The sequence below is a fragment of the Anopheles nili genome, chromosome 3, assembly GCF_943737925.1.
Source record: "Anopheles nili chromosome 3, idAnoNiliSN_F5_01, whole genome shotgun sequence".
NCBI classification, from domain to species: Eukaryota; Metazoa; Arthropoda; class Insecta; order Diptera; family Culicidae; genus Anopheles; species Anopheles nili.
The window spans coordinates 33,020,867-33,041,970 of NC_071292.1; the positions used below are offsets into that span (position 1 = coordinate 33,020,867).

The 21,104-nt window shown below is 47.4% G+C and overlaps 2 protein-coding genes across 2 annotated transcripts; both read right to left on the bottom strand.

Annotated features, from left to right (window-relative positions):
• Positions 1–665: 665 nt before the first annotated feature.
• Positions 666–5,771, bottom strand: LOC128724099 (uncharacterized). Its single transcript, XM_053817863.1, has 16 exons — positions 5,533–5,771; positions 4,771–5,017; positions 4,587–4,703; positions 4,350–4,506; positions 4,163–4,278; positions 3,945–4,098; positions 3,624–3,872; positions 3,246–3,566; positions 2,635–2,737; positions 2,303–2,549; positions 2,121–2,237; positions 1,896–2,058; positions 1,716–1,831; positions 1,481–1,634; positions 1,166–1,414; positions 666–1,101 (listed from the first exon to the last, which is right to left on the bottom strand). The coding sequence occupies exons 1-16, from the start codon at positions 5,735–5,737 to the stop codon at positions 769–771; spliced, it is 3,048 nt and encodes a 1,015-aa protein (XP_053673838.1). The 5' UTR covers positions 5,738–5,771; the 3' UTR covers positions 666–768.
• A 686-nt stretch (positions 5,772–6,457) lies between these two features.
• LOC128724101 (cytochrome P450 CYP12A2-like) lies at positions 6,458–10,883 on the bottom strand. The gene is made up of 15 exons (XM_053817864.1): positions 10,732–10,883; positions 10,550–10,666; positions 10,339–10,495; positions 10,153–10,268; positions 9,933–10,089; positions 9,626–9,874; positions 9,224–9,554; positions 8,315–8,407; positions 8,001–8,247; positions 7,816–7,932; positions 7,595–7,751; positions 7,399–7,514; positions 7,167–7,320; positions 6,848–7,096; positions 6,458–6,790 (listed from the first exon to the last, which is right to left on the bottom strand). Exons 1-15 carry the CDS (start codon positions 10,872–10,874, stop codon positions 6,458–6,460), a joined length of 2,736 nt encoding a protein of 911 aa, XP_053673839.1. The 5' UTR covers positions 10,875–10,883.
• Positions 10,884–21,104: the final 10,221 nt, after the last annotated feature.

A 21,104-nucleotide genomic window follows, 5' to 3' on the forward strand; every position in this document is an offset into this window, starting at 1 on the left:
TTTCCGAACACTTCTGGGCGCACTTTCTGCCGGTAGTACGAAAGAGTCTCCGAGCTTCTGCGAATCGGCCACGCACCTTCGGTTCGGTAAATTTTTTCGAAGTCCTCCGGTCGAAAGCTCATGACAATGTCCTGCTTCCCAAACATGCCTGGAATTCGCACCAAATCTCCAAAATCCTCGCGCCATTTCCCGTACAACTCGGAGGGACTTAAATCGGCGTAGCGTCCTGCAAGTCACAAGTATTCTAACACTCATCCAAACTCCTTTTTTTTTTGTAAACATCATTACCATCCTTCTGGAACCCTTTGACAAACTGAAGAAACTTGGGCCTTGGAATAGTGTGATATGGTTTAGCTGATTCCCATTCCGGGTCGACATAGTCTTTCGCTGATCCGTGAAACGTGCTTAAGCGACGCGGGACGCAAAAGAAGCTTCCCCGAAGGAACAACCAAGCTGGAGCCACTGTACGAAAAGCCATTGTCTTCTGGAGAGCAACACAAACAACTGCTAGATACGCAAGGGCACTGATGACGATAACTTGTATTAACTCTCTTCGAAAGTTATCACTCTTATCACTAATGGTGCTATCTTAACAACAGCTCAGAAATCTGAAACACACAACCCGTACACCGGAAACCGATAGGAGAGCAAAAAATAAATGATAATGCTGTTACCACTTCACTTCATTTCATCTAAATTTCATTCGCATAAAGTAAATCTCAACCCAATAATGTATAAAAGTTCGTTCCATCCCATCGACATCATGCGTCAATGATCAACCTCCCGCAACTCGAACTGCAACGGATTCGAGGGAATGTTGATCAAAGCCGTACGGAAACGAAGCTCATCATAATTCCAGCGGATATCGAACTGCCGCACGAGTCGAGCCGTAATAATCTCCATCTCCATCATGGCCAACCGCTTGCCGATACAACTGCGAGCTCCGAATCCGAACGGTAGAAAGATGAACGGGTTCGAGTCCTTGGCCCACGGAACATCCGCGGGCCGTTCCGTCAGCCATCGTTCGGGAAGATATTCGCTGGGTCGTCCAAAGTACTTCTCACTTCTCTGCAACACAGCCGTGCCCATAGCAATATCCGTCTACCGAAAGGAAGCACAATTGAGAGTGGCTAATGCAACAAGCATCTGAACGTCGAATACTTACACCTTTTGGTATACGGTAGCCCTGCAGCACGATGTCCCGACCAGCTGCGCGCATATTACCTGCAACCGGTTGGTAGAGTCGCAGTCCTTCCTTAATGCAAGCTCTCAGATACGGCAGGTTGTGCATGCTCTCCGGCGTCAACGGGGAGTCCTTTCGTGGCAGAATGGTGCGGAGTTCTTCACGGAGCTTTGCCTGCTTATCGGGATTCGTTGCCAGACAGTAAAGTATTCCTACTGATCCAGATGACGTCTGCAAAGAGGACAATTTGTTAGTATCATCGATCGACGAGCGGGCGTCTCTTTCGTTTCGTCCTACCGTATCGATCCCGGCCATAAGCATGTCCAGGGACATGATAACGGCGACTTGTTTGTCGATCTTCAGCAGCTTTTCCAGCACACTTTGATTGCTCGATTCCGTAGGATGGTTTTCGAGCCTCAATTTAGCATCGTCGATCATGACCATGATAAGGCTGATTTGTAGGATAAACAACAATTTAAACCTCACTATGTTTAGCAAACAGAAAAGATTACACACACTACGTGACGTTTACCTGGTTAGATCGTCTAGGACACGCATCAGTTTCTTATATGATGGTGTGCTAAAGTACCTCCAGAAGGATAACTCCACATCGAGAAGGTACGTTAGCTCAAAAATATCTCGTACAAGCTTGGTGTGATAAAGAAAACGTCAATGAGGAGCACTGTTTCTGACAAAGCGAAAGCTCTTTGACACATACCCCAAGAATCAGTTTTGCTTCCTCTGTTTGCTGTGATTTGAGCACTCCCAGTCTAGTGTCCAATGCAAGAACTCCCATCGTCTCGAGTGCCCACCGATTAAGCCACTGGTCGAAATCCTTTGGAAGCTCATTTTTGGAATCTCTCATCTCCGATACTCTGAATTAAAAACAACACATCAGTAGGTGATTGTTTCAAACGTCCTTCAGCTCACATCATACAAGGTAATAAACTCGCGCGCCACTTCATCCACCTGGTCGATGTACAGCTTGATTGTTTTCGGTTGCATCATCACAGGGTTAACCGTCGTTCGCATCTTCTGCCATTTCTCACCATGCCTGGAAGTGTAATTTTCCAATTAGACATTTCTCTACGGCTAGCAAAAGAAGCAACGACAACATACTCCGTCACCAGTCCGCCCACTTCACCGAAGATGTCCGGTCGCACCTTTTGCCGATAGTACGTGAAGCTGTCGAAACCACGCCGTATCGGCCATTGGCCCTCATTACGGAACACTTTCTCAATGTCCGTTGGGCTGTACGTTAAGATAATGTCGTTTCTACCAAGCATTCCCCGGAACTTGACGATGTCTCCGAAATCTTCCCACATGCGGGTGTGGAGCTCAAGTAAACTTAAATTTGCATATCGTCCTGTGTGAAGAATTTGCCGGAAAAACATAATGCATTACCACTCGCTGTATATATTACACGATCTTGCACAGTCGCGGAGATATACCATTTTTTTTAAAGCCTCTAGCGAACTCCATGAACGTTGGTGATGGAATTTCTTTGTAAGGTTTCGCGGTAGCCCATTCCGGATCGATGGGATCGACAGCCGCCTGAGCGCTGAGTAATCGTTTCGAGATCACCGAGTACGGTACGTAGCTCGATCGAAGCCATTGGCCACAAATCAACGGTTTTAGGGAAATCATCTTTACTACACTACCAAAAACACTTCAAACCGCTGCTACACTTCTACGCAAAGCACTACTGAATCGAGATTTGTCGACTGCCCGCTTTCAACGAGCTCAATGGACTATCTAATCATTACGGAGTTGACGCAACTCTCTGTGCGATACGCATACATTTGCAAACCAATCTTGCGCTTCATGCGTCAGTTTTTTCACGCATACGCTCAATCGCTTAAAATTGCTAAATCACTTCCCGATTACTCATCATTACGACAGGTGTTATTTATCACAAAAGTATCGAACAAAGTACAGGTTTGGGTGATAACAAGAGCGCAATAAAACATCATTCATTAGTACATTAATAATTTAATATATTTTATTGATAGGCCCCATAGTTAAACCACGCTTAGGTGATCCCCAATCGTTAATGATCGACTTCCTTCAATTCAAAGCGCAACGGGCTTCCAGGAACATTGATGATAGTTGTACGGATTTCGTATTCACCGTGATTCCACCGGACCTCATAGTTTCGAATCATCCGAGACAGAATGACTTCCATCTCCATCATTGCTAGTCGCTTCCCGATACAGCTCCGAGCGCCAAATCCAAACGGCAAATAGATGAACGGGTTCGTTTCTTTACCACTCGGGATGTCCGCATCCCTGTTGCTCAGCCATCGCTCCGGTAGGAAGTCCTTCGCGCGAGTATACACGTGATCGTCGCGCATCAGTGTCATGTTGCCCATAGCAACGTCAACCTGTGTGGAAATCAGAGATCAGAATGCGTACGGCAACCTACGATGATCTAAACTTACGCCTTTTGGAACGCGATATCCTTGCAGCACGATATCTCGACCCGACGCACGGAAGTTACCCGCAGTTGGAGGGAACATTCGAAGACCTTCCTTGATGCAGGCTCGCAAGTATGGCATGTTGCGCATATTGTCCGCAGTCAAACGGGAGTCCTTATGGGGTAGAATGGTGCGAAGTTCCTCCCGTAATTTCGCTTGTTTGTCGGGATTCATTGCCAAGCAGTACAATATCGACATTGAACCGGAAGATGTCTAAAAAATCGGAAACAACAAACTCGGTGTCATGTAGTGAGCCTCTGACAGATCCTTCTTTTCCTTACGAACCGTATCGATGCCTGCCATTATCATGTCCAGCGACATGATCATCGCGACGTGTTTGTTGATCTTCAGCAGCTTTTCCAGCACGCTTTGGTTGCCTTCTGTTGTTGGGTGCTTTGCGAATTTGGCTACCGCATCATCAATCTTTGCCATAACGACACTGTAAACAGTAAACTAATTCATTCTCTCATGCATTCCTCTGTCTCGCGCCGTTGAGTACTTACTTGGTTAAATCATCGTACACTTTCATTAACTTGTTGAATGTTGAGGTCTTGTAGTATCGCCAAATGGAAGGTAAAACATCCAGCTGGTAAGTCAGCTCAAACATGCTCCTCACAAGCTATAATGTATGAAAAAAGGCTTTTAATCCATTGACTGATTCTGTTTTCTCACCTTCTGTCACGCACTTACACCAACGATTTTCTCAGCTTCCTCGGATTGACCCATGTGCAATACTCCAAGTCTTGAGTCGAGAGCCAGTACGCCCATCGTTTCCAGTGCCCATCGATTGATCCACTGATCAAAATCGACCGGAAGCTCGTGTTTGTCGTCTCGAATATTGGCAACACTGTAGTTCGAAAAGAATATTTTGGTCTGTTATTAAAAAAAATCGATCCTTTATAAGCTAGTCGCTGTTAATTTTTTTACATCGTCATGAACTCTCGAGCGACCTCGTCAACTTGATCGACGTAGAGCTTTATAGTCTTCGGTTGCATCATCACCGGGTTTACGATTGTGCGCATCTTTTGCCAGCTTTCACCCTGTCTGCAAAACAATAGTCCAAGGATTCATTTGAATAGTCTCGACCTATCCGACAAAGATGTCAACTTACTCCGTCACTAAGCCTCCCATCTCACCAAACACATCCGGACGGACTTTTTCACGATAATACGCCATAGTATCCAAGCCACGTCGTACCGGCCAGTTACCTTCCGTGCGGAACACCTTCTCGAAATCCAAGGGATCAAAGCTCATCACAATGTCCTTACGTCCCATCATGCCCGGCATGCGGAAAATCGTTCCAAAATCTTTCCGCATAAGACGATGTATCTCGACCATATTGAGTCCTGTGTAACGTCCTGTGACCGTAAGCAATAAAAACAGTGCAATAAGAAAAGCATCTCACATGCAATCATTACTTGACAGAGCGTTGTTTTCGTTGCCGTGTTTTGTTTACGCTTCCCGACGTAAATAAGGGGCTTCCATTCGAACCCAAACAAACTTGATCTTCACCTTGACGAGCGTTTGTAAACAAACGCCAGATGGCAACGCTCTCTCACTCGCTCAACCATCGTCTAGCGGACCTTTTGCTTCTCGTTCTGGCATTGGCAGCATTATGCAAAGCGTACACACGCGACTCATAGCGCGAACAGCTGATGATGACAATAGACGGCGACGGTGGAATTCAACGAACGCGATTTTGACAGCTCTACGTGCATGCGGATGTGTAAGTGCGCGTGTACTGTCGTCGCGTAGCAACCAACACTAAGGCAGTAATGCTCGCGGATTGATTTAGCTTCACCTGACGTCATCGAGATAGTTTGTTTTCGCCAGACTTCCGCAGTATTTACATGCCGCGGATTTTGATACTTACCACCTTTAGCGAAGCCGGTTATAAGCTGCCATTTCGTGGGCCCTGGTATGGACTTGTACGGCTTGGCTGAGGTCCACTCCGGATCAACGATGTTGTCCGCAACATAGCTGGCAGGTTGTGCTTGAACTTGAACACTGCGCCATCGCACCGATGTACGTACACATCCGCCAACGTTTGGCAGACTGGGGCGTAGTAAAACCAGCATCCCGTATGCTCTTTACAATATGAGGAAAATGAGGAAAACTCAGCTACGTTTAGCTCGCACCGGAAGCACCGTGAATGTGCGCAGATGCGTCTTCACCGACTGTCTGAAGTATCTGACAATCTAACGGCTGGCAGTACGATCTCGCTTATCGTAACGATGTTACAACGCGCCCCAACGCGTTTGCGTGTGAGAGTACCGTCACTAATGTTTACACCCCACCGTCCGGCGCGTCGTAAAATTTGAACCAAAGCCGCGTGACCTTGATCGATGTCTATTCCGAGCGCAATTCATACGGTGGAGTCAACCCATGTGTGCGTTTGGGGCCTCGTCGGGGGGCGCATTTTCAAAACTCACCCTCTCTCGAACTAATCCACAGCTCCAGGCCGTGGTGTGAGTGCGCGAGTTCGTCGTAAATTTGCCATATAATTACAGGGTAAGCATCTCGGACAATGTTTGGATGCTAGCGCTAGCGAATATATGACTTGCATATTCATTGTCAATTGGTCTTGTACACCCTACCAAAGTAGGCTTAAACTGGTACATTGCGTCATTCGGCTGGAAGCGTATTTATCGTTTTTGCGCATCTCCGACACGCGAGAAAACAGCATCGCAGAAAATATAAACCATCTGAATTACATGAAGCAATGACCGGTTTATTCACAAATCGGGAAAAAAATCTTTTTCACATACCATACTAATTATTTCCATTTGTTCACCTCGCTAATATTTCACATCCTTCATTTCAAATCGTAACGGACTTCCGGGACCGTTAATGATTTTAGTGGACACCTTATATTCCATGTAGTTCCACCTGAACTCAAACTGTCGAATCATTCGGGATACGATCACCTCCAGCTCCATCATGGCCAACCGCTTGCCAATGCAGCTTCGAGGACCAAACCCGAACGGTGTGTACGTAAACGGATGCGTGTCCTTTATGCTCGGAATGTCCGCATCGCGATCACTCAACCATCGCTCCGGGAGGTAATCATTCGCTCGCGTATAGATGCTTTCGTCACGCATCAGCAACATGTTACTCATGATCACGTTCGTCTGGTGAAGGAGTCTCCATTAGTGCGCCTTTTTAAGAGAATACTAATCAACACTTACACCCTTTGGAATGCGATATCCTTGCAGTACAATATCGCGACCTGCCGTGCGAACGTTTCCAGCCACGACGGGAAACATACGGATTGCCTCCTTAATGCATGCTCGCAGATATGGCATATTGCGCATGTTATCCGCGTTTAAAGGCGAGTCTTTGTGAGGCATTGCCGGTAACAGCTCTTTGCGAAGCTTCGCCTGTTTGTCAGGATTCGTTGCCAAACAGTACAAAGTAGCCGCGGAAAGTGCCGATGTCTGCAAAGGAATAGAATCGGTTCTGCATCATGAGCGATTAAATCCCAACTCGACCCTTTTCGCTACAAACCGTATCGATTCCGGCCATTATCATGTCAAAAGCCATGATCATCGCCACGTGCTTATCGATTTTGAGCATTTTTTCGAGAAGACTTTGTTCGTTTTCCGGCCTTGGGTGATTCTCAAACCTGATATCAGCTTCAGCAACCCTTGCTCTCACGATTCTAAAGGAAACATCTCATAGGAACCATTCGTAACCGGACATTTTGGATAGATATTAAACTTTAACTTGAAATACTCACGCAGTAAGTTCGTCGAAGACTTGCATTAGCCTTTTAAAGTTGGACGTTTTATAGTACTTCCAAATGGAAGGTAGTACGTCCAAATTGTAGAGCAGATCAAACATTTCTCGAACGAGCTAGAATGAGAGAAAATAAGTAAAAATCTAGCGATCGATTGATCCTCTCTGCTGAAGCGAAAACGTCCTTTCGTACTCACACCAACGAGTTGCTTCTCACCACCAGATGTGTCAGAGTTCAGTACTCCAAATCTCGTATCTAGAGCGATCATTCCAATCGTTTCCAACGCCCACCGATTTATCCACCGAGCAAAGTCGGCCGGGGCTTCATAGTTTTCGTCACGAAAATTCGACACACTGTAGCGTATATGTAAAGGAATTTAATGTCTACACAGAACCTTCAGAAGATGGCCAAACTTACATCGTCATGAACTCCCGTGCCACTTCGTCCACTTGTTCGACGTAGCGTTTCAGCGTTTTGGGCTGCATCATCACCGGATTTACGATCGTGCGCGTCTTTTGCCAGCTCTCTGCTTGACTGTCGTATCAAGCAGGATTACGTATGTTGTGATCACGGAAAAAAAAACGAACAATTGTACTACTTACTCCGTCACCAAGCCTCCCATTCCTTTAAAGATGTCCGGACGAACACGGTGCTTGTAGTAAGCCATCGTTTCGAACCCGTGTCTTTCCGGTTGGACTCCTTCCGTACGGTACACGATCTCGAAATCCTCCGGGAGAAAGCTTAGAACAACTTCCTTACGGCCCATCATACCCGGGAGGCGTAGAATTGTTCCGTAATCTTTCCGAAACAGACGATGCACATCGATAAAGTCTATACCCGCGTAACGTCCTGCATAAGTGATGTATAAGTGAAGCATATCGTCCCATGATATATATTAGCACAACAATCAACTTACCACCCTTGGAGAATCTGATGAAAAGCTGCCACCTGTTGGGACCGGGAATGGATTCTAATGGTTTTGCAGTGGACCATTCGGGGTCGATCATTTCTTCGGTGGCAGAAATGCTTGGTTTGGGTTGGGTCTGAACGTTTCTTTGGCATCGAACAAAGCCACTTTCTCTGGCATTAGTCAAAATCCGACGTAGCAACATCATTGTAGCGATGTTCTAACTACGTATGATGAGTCACGTTGTAGTACGTATTGAAAATGCAACACTGTGTCTAGTTGAGCTACTGTAAGTGAACACAAAAGTGCCACTAAAATTGAGCTCGAATGTTCGAGGAACAGTTGGCTACGGTTGGCTTATCGAGGTTTTTATAAAGCCGTGTCGTATTAGCTAATGAGCGTTAAAATATAAGCCCCGTTATGCACTTTTGAGCGGGTTGAATGCACGTTTCCATGAACAACACATCTGATTCCTTCAAGCAAAGTAAGTTCAGTATAGCAAAGTAGTACAGTAAACAGCCCAAAAACCACAACTTGTTAGTTTAATTGACGTTTGCAGCGATTAGTAGTATGGTAATATGTAACTATACATCGATTGTTGCCATCAATTTCTTTGAGGAAGGATCTTTAAGCGTTTAAAACGAACGATAAAGCTGCTGCTTAGTGCTATCCGGATCTGATACTGTATTAATCTAATTTTTTTTGCGATGCTAACCCTACCCCCGAAACCCATCGACTGGGGACTGAGAGGGTAAATTATTGAAGGAATATTGCATGTGTAACCCAAGCAGATTGTTTCCAGTAAAACGCCTGCTTCCAGTAATCGATCCAAACCGAAGTAAAAACACACACCCAACCAGCTCGAATTGGTTCGTTCACTTTATTGTGCCTTTATACAGCTTCCCTCGAGCCATCAATCGACCACCTCCGTCAGTTGGAATTTCAGATCGTTCGCAGGTATGTTGACAATCGACGCCTTATACCGCAACTCGTCGTAATTCCACCGGATGTTGTACTGTCGCACCATCCGGGACACCAGGATTTCCATCTCCATCATCGCCAATCGTCGGCCAACGCAAGATCGAGCCCCAAAACCGAACGGCATGTACACGAAGGGGTGCACTTCCTTGGCACTGGGACATCCGGATGCAGCCTCTTTGCCTAGCCATCGTTCCGGTATGAAGGAGCTCGCTTTTGTGAAATGTCCTTCTTCACGCTGCAACACCAACTGGCCCATTCCAATCAGCACCTTGAGTATGGAAACATGAAGGATTTAGGTATGTTTCAGTTCCCGTTGCTCAGTTCATTTGCTTTACTCACTCCTTTAGGGATTTGATAGCCCTGCAGGACAAGGTTTTTGCCGGCACACCGTCCATTGCCAGGGGTTGGAGGATACAGGCGAAGTCCTTCCTTTATGCAAGCCCTCAAATACGGCATGTTCTTCATGTTGGCTGGTGTTAGAGGCGAGTTTTTGTCGGGTAGTATCGAACGTAGCTCCTCTCGTAGTTTGTCCTGCTTATCTGGATTCTGTGCCAAACAGTAGAGCACTCCCACCGAACCGGACGAGGTCTACGGGGACATTTAAGCCGATCACGATCGAGTGGTTTTCCCAGGATGTTGTACGTACCGTATCAACCCCAGCAAATAGGCTATCTAGGGACATTATGAAGGCCGCTTTGCGATCTACCTTCAGCAGTTTTTCCAGAATGCTGAGCGTGTCAGAATCGGCACTCGGGTTCTTTTCCATCCGTTGCACCGCTTCGTCAATTTTGCCCGCTATCAAACTGTCCGTCAAAGATAATGATGTTATTGGGAAGACCCCGGTACTTCTTGCATGAGATACTCACTGATACAGGTCGTCCAACGTTCGCATCAACCGGTAGAAACCTGGAGTTTTCACCTTCCTCCACAAGGAGGGCAATACGTCGAGTTGATAGAACAACGTGACCGCATCCTTGGTTAGCTATGGAAACAATCGATAATACGGATAGTAGGCATATTTATATGAACCATCTTTTTCATCATTAACGTACAGTAACCAGCTTGCTGACTTCTGGCGTCTGGTCCCTGTTCAACACACCGAGCCGGGTGTCCAGCACCAACACTCCCATTGTCTCCAGCGCCCATCGGTTAAGCCATTCGTTGAAGTTATCCGGCAACTCCTGTCGTTCATCTCGAAGCTCCTGGACGCTGTAAGCACAATCGTGCTGAACTTATTCGTGCATTTTTGATGGGGAAACTTACATGTGCATGAACTCCTGCGCGATCGCATCCACCTTGTCAATGTACAGTTTGATGATCTTCGGCTGCATCATGATCGGGTTGACGATGGTGCGCATCTTCTGCCAATCCTCGCCCTGTCTGTAAGGACGATAGCTCGTCAGTACTGTAATTGGAACTGTGTAAAATCGATGCCGAGAGCTTACTCTGCCAAAAGTCCTCCGTAACCATGGAAGTACTCAGGTCGCTGCTGCTTGCGGTAATACACGAACGAGTCCATCCCGGTGCGCCGTGGCCAGGCACCCTCCGATCGGAACACCTTCTCGAAGTCCTCCGGCACAAACGTCATCACGATGTCTTCCCGCCCAAACGCACCCTTCATGCGGATGATCGGTCCATACAGTTCGCGCATCCGCAGGTTGATGTCGTACAGGGTGGCATTCTTATTGCGACCTATATCATAGATGGTGTGCCAAGGTGATCAACTTGGCACCACTCGCGAAAGGGCAGCTAGACGACAAGTTCTCACCGAAAGGGCTAAACTCCTTGAGGAACCCGAACAACGTAGGTGATGGTATCTTATCAAACGGTAGGGCGTTGTCCCACTCTGGATCTGGCACCTGAACAGCGGCTTGTGGAGCGTTGCTGAGACAACGCACTCCAACACTGGCCCGCAAGCGTAGCGAATTGACGGATAATTTTAGCATCCTCAAAAAACGACAAAGCAACCGCGTTCCCAACGTACAAACGGACACTGGTGCGAGGTCATGTCAGAACGATTTCACACCCAGTCCGACGCTCGGTAGGTATTGGTGTACTGTGCTGCAATAAACTGCAATCATATCTATTCACACGTGGTCGTGGCATCGCACGCTGGCGCTTAATCTCGCGCGCGACTGCGCGGTCGCTTTTTTTTTTGTTTGGCCTAATCTCGAGGCCACGCGGAATGCGTATGTTTGCGTTGATGGTTCAATCAGCGATCTAAACGCGGTTTGTGGCGCTGTATTGGAGCGTACGGAAACAGCTTGCTTAGATTGAATTTGCTTGAAAGATGGCACACAAACCGACACATTGCGGTTTGATGCTGACGGTCAGATGTCAAATTTCTAATGTCAAATCGCGGTGTCGGTTTTTGTAGAATATTTTCAACATTTAAATTTGCTACCGTTTTTCAGCATTTTGTCATCTCAAATTAATTACTAGCCTGCTTTTCAATTTCCTCAAAATGAATGAAAACATTATATCCGCTTGAAGCACACCATCTCGATCTCGAGTGATTGCTTTTTACCGCCATCTAGCCATCTTGATTTTCATTGCTCTTGATCTCAGAAAACACTCACTCATTTCCACAAAGAAAGTCCGCTCCCAATACGGTGGGTTGGTTCCATCGTGGCCCACCGAATCGACCCAGGCAATCTACTCCGTTCGTTCCGCGACTGGCACTTCAAAGCGAAGGGCCCGCGATCGCGAGGCAAAAGCCCACGGTCATCAACACGTTACGGGCAGCCTCCAGCGCGGGCTGGCTGGTGCCATTTTGATTGATTTTTCAATTACCTTTCTACCCCCCCCCCCCCCCCCAGCGGGACAGTCGGTAACGGTAGAGCGGAGATGGAAAGGTTCGCAATAATAATGTGTGGCTCGCCTTTTTATCGCCGGCCCGTTCGGGAGTCCCCCCATTCCGTCCATTCCAATCAAACCGAAACGAACGCGCGAGAAACGACCTCGGGAAACCGGGAAGCTTTCCAATTAAAAAAAACCCACCGGAGAGTGCCGCTCGGGAAACCGGCCGTAGTTCGTGTGGGGAGGAAAATTAAACCAATTAACGGTATGATTCATCAAGAACACGGGTGCGAGTTTTGAAAGACCGGGCCTCTTTTACGAAGTCGTACAAAGCGCATCTCACTTTAAGGGATGGTTCTGAGTGCTCATGGTTTTATGCTGTTTTTTTTTTTCGGGGCAACAAACACCATTACAGCGCGAGTATTAGTGCCCATTTTGGCCAAGCACTTCGCTCGTAAAATGGGCGAAAGGATCGCATTTATCCGGAGGAGATTTAAATGATAAATTGAGACGCATTTAGACACAAAGCTACATAGACACGATGATAGCAGCTAATGGGAGCTAAGAGCGGCGAACACACAACAAAAAATAGTGTAATGCTCGCCTGCCAACTAATGGTGGGGATCATCAGCGTGTCCTTCGTGCTTACGGCTTGAGAAAAATCAGCGACCAACAAACAAGTTAATATCCGTCGTACTACAAACGACAGACACACCGCTCGCTCGCTAGGCTTTCCCGGTACTCATCACTCGCCACACGGTAAATAATGTTATAAAACAAGCCAACTAGTAATGGGGCTGCTTAAGCCCGGTAATTATTTAATTACCACCCAACCAGCGGCGCCCGATTCTCCTCCGATGAGTGGTTTACTCCAGGGTGGGTTGAGGTGACGGGAGCATAATCGTGGTAATTGGCAACTGCACTGTCGCATTGTGAACGTTTCACACCGGGGAAAAAATCGCCGCGCATCGGTGCACCTGGACTGACCTTCAGCAAACGTGCGCAAGCGGACACGCCAGCAAGACCTGCGCCTGCAAGCAGTAGGGGATGCGCGACAACCCTTAACCGACGATGGGGTGTTATCAGGCGTGAGCGATCTGCGATCACCGCTGCTAACACGCTGCTAACACACGCAGGAACAAATTTATTTAATTAAATTTAACAAAATAGAGTAAACACCCCTCGGGCGGTACGCTAAGGGCTGTGGTTGTGAGACTGGTTCTGCTAGAACCGAACGGCGTAGGGAATGTCAACCGTTGTCAGTGGGTTTAGCGGATGATATGCCTTGTGACGGGGTAAAACTGCCGATGACGGGATGTGTAATTATCGCCCGGTTTATTACTCGATTGCTTACTTCATGGTTAGGCGTGCGTGTTAGGCGATCGCGTATGGTGTCCTTCTTATCGTTGTTCGATGGTGATAAATCGATCACCTTTAGAAAGTGTTCTTGTACACAGAACTAAAAGCATGCTAATACAGTAAAAGAAACACTACATTACTGTTTTAAACGTGCACTTTAATTTCTAACTTTAACCTTCTAAAACGTCATAATAAATCAATCATGATAAAACACACAGCCACTTATATAGATTATATTGTCCTTTTTATTAAAACAGCTTGGCTTAGCATTTCTGCAACAGCTGCTCATTTTGACTCAGTACATCCCATTACCAAGTAAATATTATACATCGTCCATTACGTTTCCCAATCGAATGGTGTTGACCTCAACCGACCCAGCCAGCTGCCGGTCAAAACTCCCGAAAACATCCCGGGGTGCATTGTCCGGTCGCATCACCACATTACACAAAGCCACTCCGGTGACTCGGTCGAGCTCAGCAAGGACACTCTAAGGATCCGTACGGTCGTATTGTTGTACGCGCCTTCGAGCCTAATACACGGATGCACAATTTGTAGACTCCGACCGCCAGCTACGCCGAAACAAGCACGTGTCCCGTGGAGGTTTTTCCTAATGTTTATCGTTCTTTATTGACACCCACACACACACATACGCATACAGCAGCACAGGGATAGTTGTGTCCTCCACAGGGAGGAGTATTCCTAGCATGGGCCGACATGATCTCAAGAGGATTAAACCTCAACCGCACCCGGTAGCGATACCGGGAAGGAATCGACACGCGGCGGGTGCTTTCGGAGCTGATGCATTTGGGCATTGCCACCCGGTAAGATGTGCCCTTGTTTAGGGCATTGTTTTGGGCTATTTACAATTTAATACACTGCGCAAATGTCGAGCTCGGAAGGCAGGTTCGTGTTTTTGAGTGGGATATTTAGGAATGATGAACAAGAAAATTAATCTGAGACCGAAATGCTTTTTATTTAACTCTATTGCATCAAAAAATGTCTTGTTTGATAAAAGGTTACAGCATTCAAGCACAATTTCAGGACACTGCAAATTCTGCAACGCAGTAGGCGAAGCACGTTTACAACAACTGATTCTATACTCGTTCTCTTAATCCATTCTTGTGGATGCATGCCAGTCTTCGAATGTACTTTTATGTTGGATTAATGTACTTTTGTAACTTTTGCACGAGCGTTTCCACAGATGAGCCAATAAATAAGCCCTTCCAGAGCTACCATCAAATTGCTGGTCTTTTTCCAAACATTGCGCTACAGCTTGCGCCCAACGCAGCAAGATGGGGCAATTCCACCGTACCGATAAATACCACCGACAGTTAAACGCTCCATTTACCACCCGGCAAATAGTGGCAGGGTGGCGAAAGCATTTAGTGAAACGGTTTTCATTTTATCGCACCAATCGCCCCACAATCAGCGGCCATTCTCGCATTCCGCCCATCTCGCGATTGCCCTGGTGGTTCGTACGATGCACCTGGCCGCTTGGAGGTTGCTTGCGAAAGCGAAAACCAAATAAAAGCAGCAAAAGAAAAAGAAAAAAAACACACACACACACATACATCGAGCACGCAAACCCCCTAAAGAAACAATAGATGGCTCGTGGGGCGTTTGCAACGCCGCCCCCACGCTAATTGCTCCAATCAACGGGGACACCCTCGGATGGGTTTTCCACCCTTTGCATGGGTGGGTTTTTTATGCACCCACCCTTTTGCTTATCGCTTGAGTGCACCGCAGGGCTCCCGTGCAAGATTGGCACACCCCATTGGGTGTGGGTTACGCTCGGGCGAGGTGCGAACTACAAAACCTTTCGTCAGTTCATTACTTTCCTGCACACAAACCCTAATCTGGTGGAACGGTGTGCGAAAAACCACCCACCCACCCCCCATAAAGGGCTTCCAGCTGCAAAGAGGGTGATGTTAAACTTAATCAAACATGGATGCTCCTTTAATTAACGCAATCACGGTAGCGGAACTAATCGTCGCCGTTTCGATAACGAAAGCGGTTTCGTGCGCCAACACAGCGTGTGAGGATGAACCATTGGGAGGGAATTAAACAGATAACCGACATGCACTCGCAACTCTGTGTGAGTTCACCCGCAGTACATAAAAGCCCAGTCCTGGGGATCGAAAACAATGAGCACACAATTTATGCCACCTTCATACAGCATTAGCCGGTCCCATCGTCTACCGAGGAATGTGACCGAAACGGGTGCGAGTAGAACATAAATATCAACACCATTGGGTGGCCATTTCTTTTTCTTTTTTGTATGCTCACCACCCCCTATGCTTCCACGCCATTTCCTCCCCCATTGGCTTGGAACGTTTCCGGGACGAGGGTGGGTTAACAAAACGGAAATATTCAGCAAATTAAGAGCAGCACACCGCCAGCCAATGCAGTTTATGCGGCCATTGTATTCATAAACACTCGAGCGGGAATAAATTAGAGCCCGAGGCGCGAGGAATGCCACCTCTATCCTGAAGGAAAGATGTTATTCACACCCCCACCCACGTGCACGGGGCCTTCTTCACGAGGCTCATGAATAAAAGAAACCGCAGAAATGGGCGCACGGGAGCTGGAACCTCGGACCCGATGCCGGAGTGGCTGGAAAAACTGACAGCTTTTCGTCGCAAGCGAAGACAGCACGAAAACAAAAGGACGCTTCCAAAGGAAGAAGGGCGTTACAAAACTGCCCGAAAGCATATTGTTTCGGTGTGATAATGGTTGCACGGAATGGCATTAATTCTTTCCTTTTGAGCCCCAGCTTCAGCAATCTGCAATGATAAATGTGCCGCTTGCATAAATCGGGACTCATTTCCCGCTCGTTGTGGTGATTGTAAGATGGTGAAAATGGCCCTAGTGGTCTTTAACAAGGATGAAACGCGGAAAAATCTGTACTCCGGAAAAATCCTACAACAGCAACAACGACACGGCGTTCAATTCATTCCAATAGGCTCGATTAATTTATCGTACGATCATGAGTTACACGCGTTGCATTGAGCAATGCTTTCAGACGCCATTTTGACGGCATGATTACAGCCCACATGGTTCTACTTTTTCGCCCCACCAGAAAAAGAATGGACCATTTCTCGTTACAGCTGCCCTGATCGCTTTAAAAAAACCCTTTCGGCTTGCTCGTGAATGCGTTCAATTAGCCTCTCCACTCCGTTCCGTTTCGTTCAACTTCATTAAAACGTTGCTCCTAATCAAACCCGAAACAATAATTGACCTCTTTGGCCGAATGGTGATAATAAAAAATAAAACTAGAGCAAACTAAACACTCCCATTCCTCGGGACAGCGAGTTCCTTTTTCCCTTTTTTCGTTGCACATAAATCACCAGACCCCGGTCGCTCCTGGTCGCGTTCGTGCCCGAAGCAGGCCAAAGCAGCAGGCGTTTATTGGACATGATAGCTCGCAATGATAAGATTTATGTTTCATAATCACTGACGCGCGCGTGAACCCGCTCGAGAGAGAGGGTTTTCGCCGTACAATGGCCGATAATCGGGGTCCGTGTCTTGCGCTGATTATGTTGGCACCCAAACACCCGGAGCTGGCTATCGAACGAAGAATATCGAGAGCAGAAGCACACAAAAAAACGCAACGGTTTTCCCTCCGGGCCACAGCTGGCTGTAATGGGTTGGCACTTAGGGGTGGCTGTGGAAAAACTCAATATTAAACAAGACAAATGGTTCGGTTGCTCTGCCAAAAGACAACCACGTCGCGGTCGATCCTTTGGTCGAACTTTTTCACCACGCGTTGGGTGAATTTCCCGCCCCAGGTCGTTGGTCCTGCGGTCGCATCGCATGCACCAATCAATTACAGATCAAACATTGATCAATCATCGGGAAGGTGGAAATAGAACCGACGCCATCCGGTGCCAAAATGGTGTGAACACGAAACCCCGTAATCTGCGGCTTGCGATGCGGTTGATAATGGTGCCGGCTTTGGGGTGCTGTTTTTTTTTCCCCTCGACAGAGAGCATTAGCACACCGTTGCGGGAAATGTGTGCCCGTCTGTCTGTTTACATAGCGCATCCGTTTCGAAGGGGATGCGTCAGCAAATGGCAGGATCTACCACACAAGGCGTCCATTTTCCGGGCCCTTGGGTAAAAGGAAAACTCGCATGTGTGTGCGAGAGAGAACGTCTTTCGCGAGGCATTCAGCGATTTTCCCGCAAACCTCAACCCAGACAAGCTGTGCATGTTGCGCCATAATTCAATTTAATCCAATAACATTATTACATTATTAGAAAATCTCTGTGTGAGAACGGCAGATGTTGTAAAGTACTTTTCTTTGCTTCGTTTTGGTTGGGGCTTTTTTTTCTCCCTATCATCCCTCGTCCGCTGCGAACCATTACTGTTTTAGGGATGGGTATAGGGATTTTTTTTTCTCGCTTTCGGTTGCCACTGCGGTCATGTTTGGGATTTACGCTTGATGAAGAAGCATAACGAATGGCATCGTTTGATAATGCCAGCCAATCAGAGGTGAGTGGAAAAAAAATATAATATTTTATTTTGGACGAGTTTCCTCTTGTTCTCGTTGGAGTAGTTTCTTGCGGCGTTAAGGAAACCGTTTACTTAACAAGCTTGCTTTTAACATACCCGTTTGGCAGCGTTGTAACTCATTCAAACCCGTCATTTTACCAGCGAAAACCAGACTCGAAACACGTACCTGTGTCCTGTGTGCGTTTAATAAGCTCGCAAGCGTAGCGAGCTGTTTTTCCAGCCCGACGCATATTTTACAACCGTCAATTTTGGCGCGTTTTTTTACGGAATGGCTGAAAAACAAAACTTTAAAATATCACCACCTACGGGCGCAAAACGGATGGCCACCGCCCTGTTGCTGATTGCGAACGCTGGGATGCCGCAGATCGTACGCGAGGATCGTAAACAAAACGCCACTAGGTGGAAAGAAAAGCCAAGAAGGAACAAACCCGCAACCGCGCCGCGAATCTGCCTAACGAACGCGAACGATTGTCCGAAAGCGACCGGTGGAGAATTAAGTCGAGAAAAGCGAGAGAACCCGGCACTGCCCTTGCACTCTGTGCGATGTCCAGCCAACATCATCATCATCGCCACCGCCATCATGACGATGATCATCGCCATCACTGCGCCCGTTGGACGGGAATTCGCCAGACAGATCAACGCCAGTGAGACACAATTTCATTTCGTTTCCTCGTGCTGCTTTTTTTATTTTGCGACCTGTTCTTCTTCGAGCTGAGCCCTGGGCAAACATTCAAACGCCCGGTGGAAGAAAAAAGAGCGAAAAAAAAGGGCAGCTGAACCAAGGCGCGACCAAGAAGCAGCAAAAGGGCACGAACACGGGCCCCGTGTACGTGGCCGTGTATATAAATATACTCAGCGGACATTCGACATTTATTTGTTCGAATTTATGTTTCACAATTGTAAAGCATGATATGCTTTTCAGGGGAATTGTTTCTTCATCCTGCAGCGGCGGTGGCATTCGGCAGCGCTCGTGTGTGTTTGTGTGTGAGATTTTTTTTACACTACGCCTGTTGCGGCCCTTTTTCCGACACAAAACCGCCCATTGTGTTCGCTCGGAAGCATCGTGGTCGCTGTGGTGTTGTATTTTTCTCAGCTTTTTTTTTCTACCAATTTTTGCAACGATCTTTAGCTTCTCCTTCGCGTGACGATCACCACGATCATTCTGTTCTTTTCGTCTCGATCGCATCCTTTCGCAACGATGGCCGCGCGATCAACAAGCGTTGGGATCGATGCATCAATCGCATCGTTCGCGAACAATAATAACATAATAAAGCTCGGCGATTTTGCCCCATTTTTTGATCCAATCGGAGAATGAAGCAGACTGCTGGAAGGACTCGTGGGAAGAGCTTCGTACCCTTTTTTCCCGGAGTTTCCTGACCGATCGTGAAGTCCTTCCCGTGAAGCTGCTCCCATCAAATGCCTAGTTCTAGCGTTTTTTTTTTCGTCAAAAAACCCGAGAATGAACCACCCTAACATGCTCGTGTGGCTCACCAGGACTCGACGGTCGTGCACGGAATATGAATAAACATGTGCCCGCCTTGGGCCATCGCTTGCCAGACAGCCTTCCTAGCGACTTTGTTGTCCCGTTCCCACCTCAGACGCTCGACGGGAGCGTTGCTTATTGTATTATTAACCAGAAATAAAGCGAAAACGTGAGCGATCATATCATTATGAGAACTCGCGGCGCGAGATGTTTGGTTTTCCTTGCGTTCGCCAGGCTCCCTGCCAGCCAGCAAACTGAGCTCCTTCACTGGCTTGCGATCGCGTAAACGCCTCACGCCGGCAAACGAATTGACCCATTCCGTGCTGGCTCCTTTTTTTTTTCTTCTCCTTTCGCATGCCGAGGTATTATTTTAAACGTCTCAATGATTGCTAATTTACTTCACCGAAGAGTGTGGCCGCAGCGATCCGTGCCAGGGTTGCGATCACCGAACGAAGCCCTCGAGTGTTTTTGTGAAAATGGCTGCACGACAACGGCCCAACGCCGTTAAAATGTATCAAAATGTAAACGCCTTACACCGGCTGCATATGCTCGTTTTCGAACCGACGTTATAAAGACTGAATATGGTTGCGATCGATGCACGCCAAAGCGATCGATCGATGTCTATCGATCGACACAATCGACATGTTGCACGTTTTGGCACCTCGAGCGATGCAGGTTGGTGTGTGGTTTGATTAAAATTTAAATTTATATCATAATGCCACAAACGTTCGGCTGGTTGGAGGAGAGAACGAGCACATAATAAAAACATGATTTCCATTTTCTACCCCTAAAAAAAACGGGAACAAACAACCGTCAAAGAAACAGAGCAGCATAATGCGGATGTCGAAAGTTAAAAACATCACCCAAAAAAACACGGCTTAAAGAGCCCTTGAAGCTGTAGTTTCCATTCTGCTCGCAACAGGATGCGATGGATTTTGCGGGCATTTTTATAACGCACAAACAGGGAAGCAACGGCAGCTAAGAGAGTAATAGCCAGGACGCGTCGGCTTGCGACAAAGTGCCACATTGTATAATCCGCTGTCATCCTAATTGAATGCAGATTGCAGAACGGCAGCCGTACGTGGTGTGTTGGCGTGAAAAGGATGCAACACGATGCGTTCAAACGCTCATCACCAGCCCGTACGAAGAGGCACGCACGGATGAGCCTGACTCCGGGACAAACCTGGCCAAACCCTGGGCCCAAACCCAAGCGCCTCTTGGCACAGCACAAAAGCCCATAAAATCTCCCAAAACGCTCCGGTTGAGCAGCTGCTTCTCAAAAAGGGCGACTTGTCACACAGACGCAACGGATCGGTGCTGGTGCCCGGGATGAGGACAAGAAGCCACCCGGAACCGTTCAGGATCAAGCGACATGCATAAAAGAGTTTAATAGGCTCACGGAGAAGATCCTCCGGTGCATCCTGTGTCGCCTTTGACGGCGGAAAAGCTGCTCGTTTGATAGCTTTTTGGGTTCTCTCTCGCTCACGTTCTCTCTCTCACTCGTTCGCCCACAAGACACTTCTTAAGGATGAGCGGCTTTTGCATGTTTCCTTCCTCAATGGGGTTGCTTTTTGTTCGTAATAAAGGCAGCCTGAAGGTAAAACTAATTAAGCATCCAAAAGACACCAGCAAGCCAGCAGGCGGTGACATTGCTTGAGACCAA

What these genes read in the sequence shown, in the direction of transcription:
- LOC128724099 (XM_053817863.1), bottom strand. Translation starts at nt 5,737, where the DNA reads ATGCTGGTTTTACTACGCCCCAGTCTGCCAAACGTTGGCGGATGTGTA. An exon ending in AAGCTGAGAAAATCGTTGGT is followed by an intron (nt 4,279 to 4,349) that starts GTAAGTGCGTGA and finishes CATACATTATAG; the next exon opens with CTTGTGAGGAGCATGTTTGA. An exon ending in GCGCGCGAGTTTATTACCTT is followed by an intron (nt 2,059 to 2,120) that starts GTATGATGTGAG and finishes TTTTTAATTCAG; the next exon opens with AGTATCGGAGATGAGAGATT.
- LOC128724101 (XM_053817864.1), bottom strand. Translation starts at nt 10,874, where the DNA reads ATGACGTTTGTGCCGGAGGACTTCGAGAAGGTGTTCCGATCGGAGGGT. An exon ending in ACGTTGGACGACCTGTATCA is followed by an intron (nt 10,090 to 10,152) that starts GTGAGTATCTCA and finishes TTTGACGGACAG; the next exon opens with TTTGATAGCGGGCAAAATTG. An exon ending in CATCAGATTCTCCAAGGGTG is followed by an intron (nt 8,248 to 8,314) that starts GTAAGTTGATTG and finishes TCACTTATGCAG; the next exon opens with GACGTTACGCGGGTATAGAC.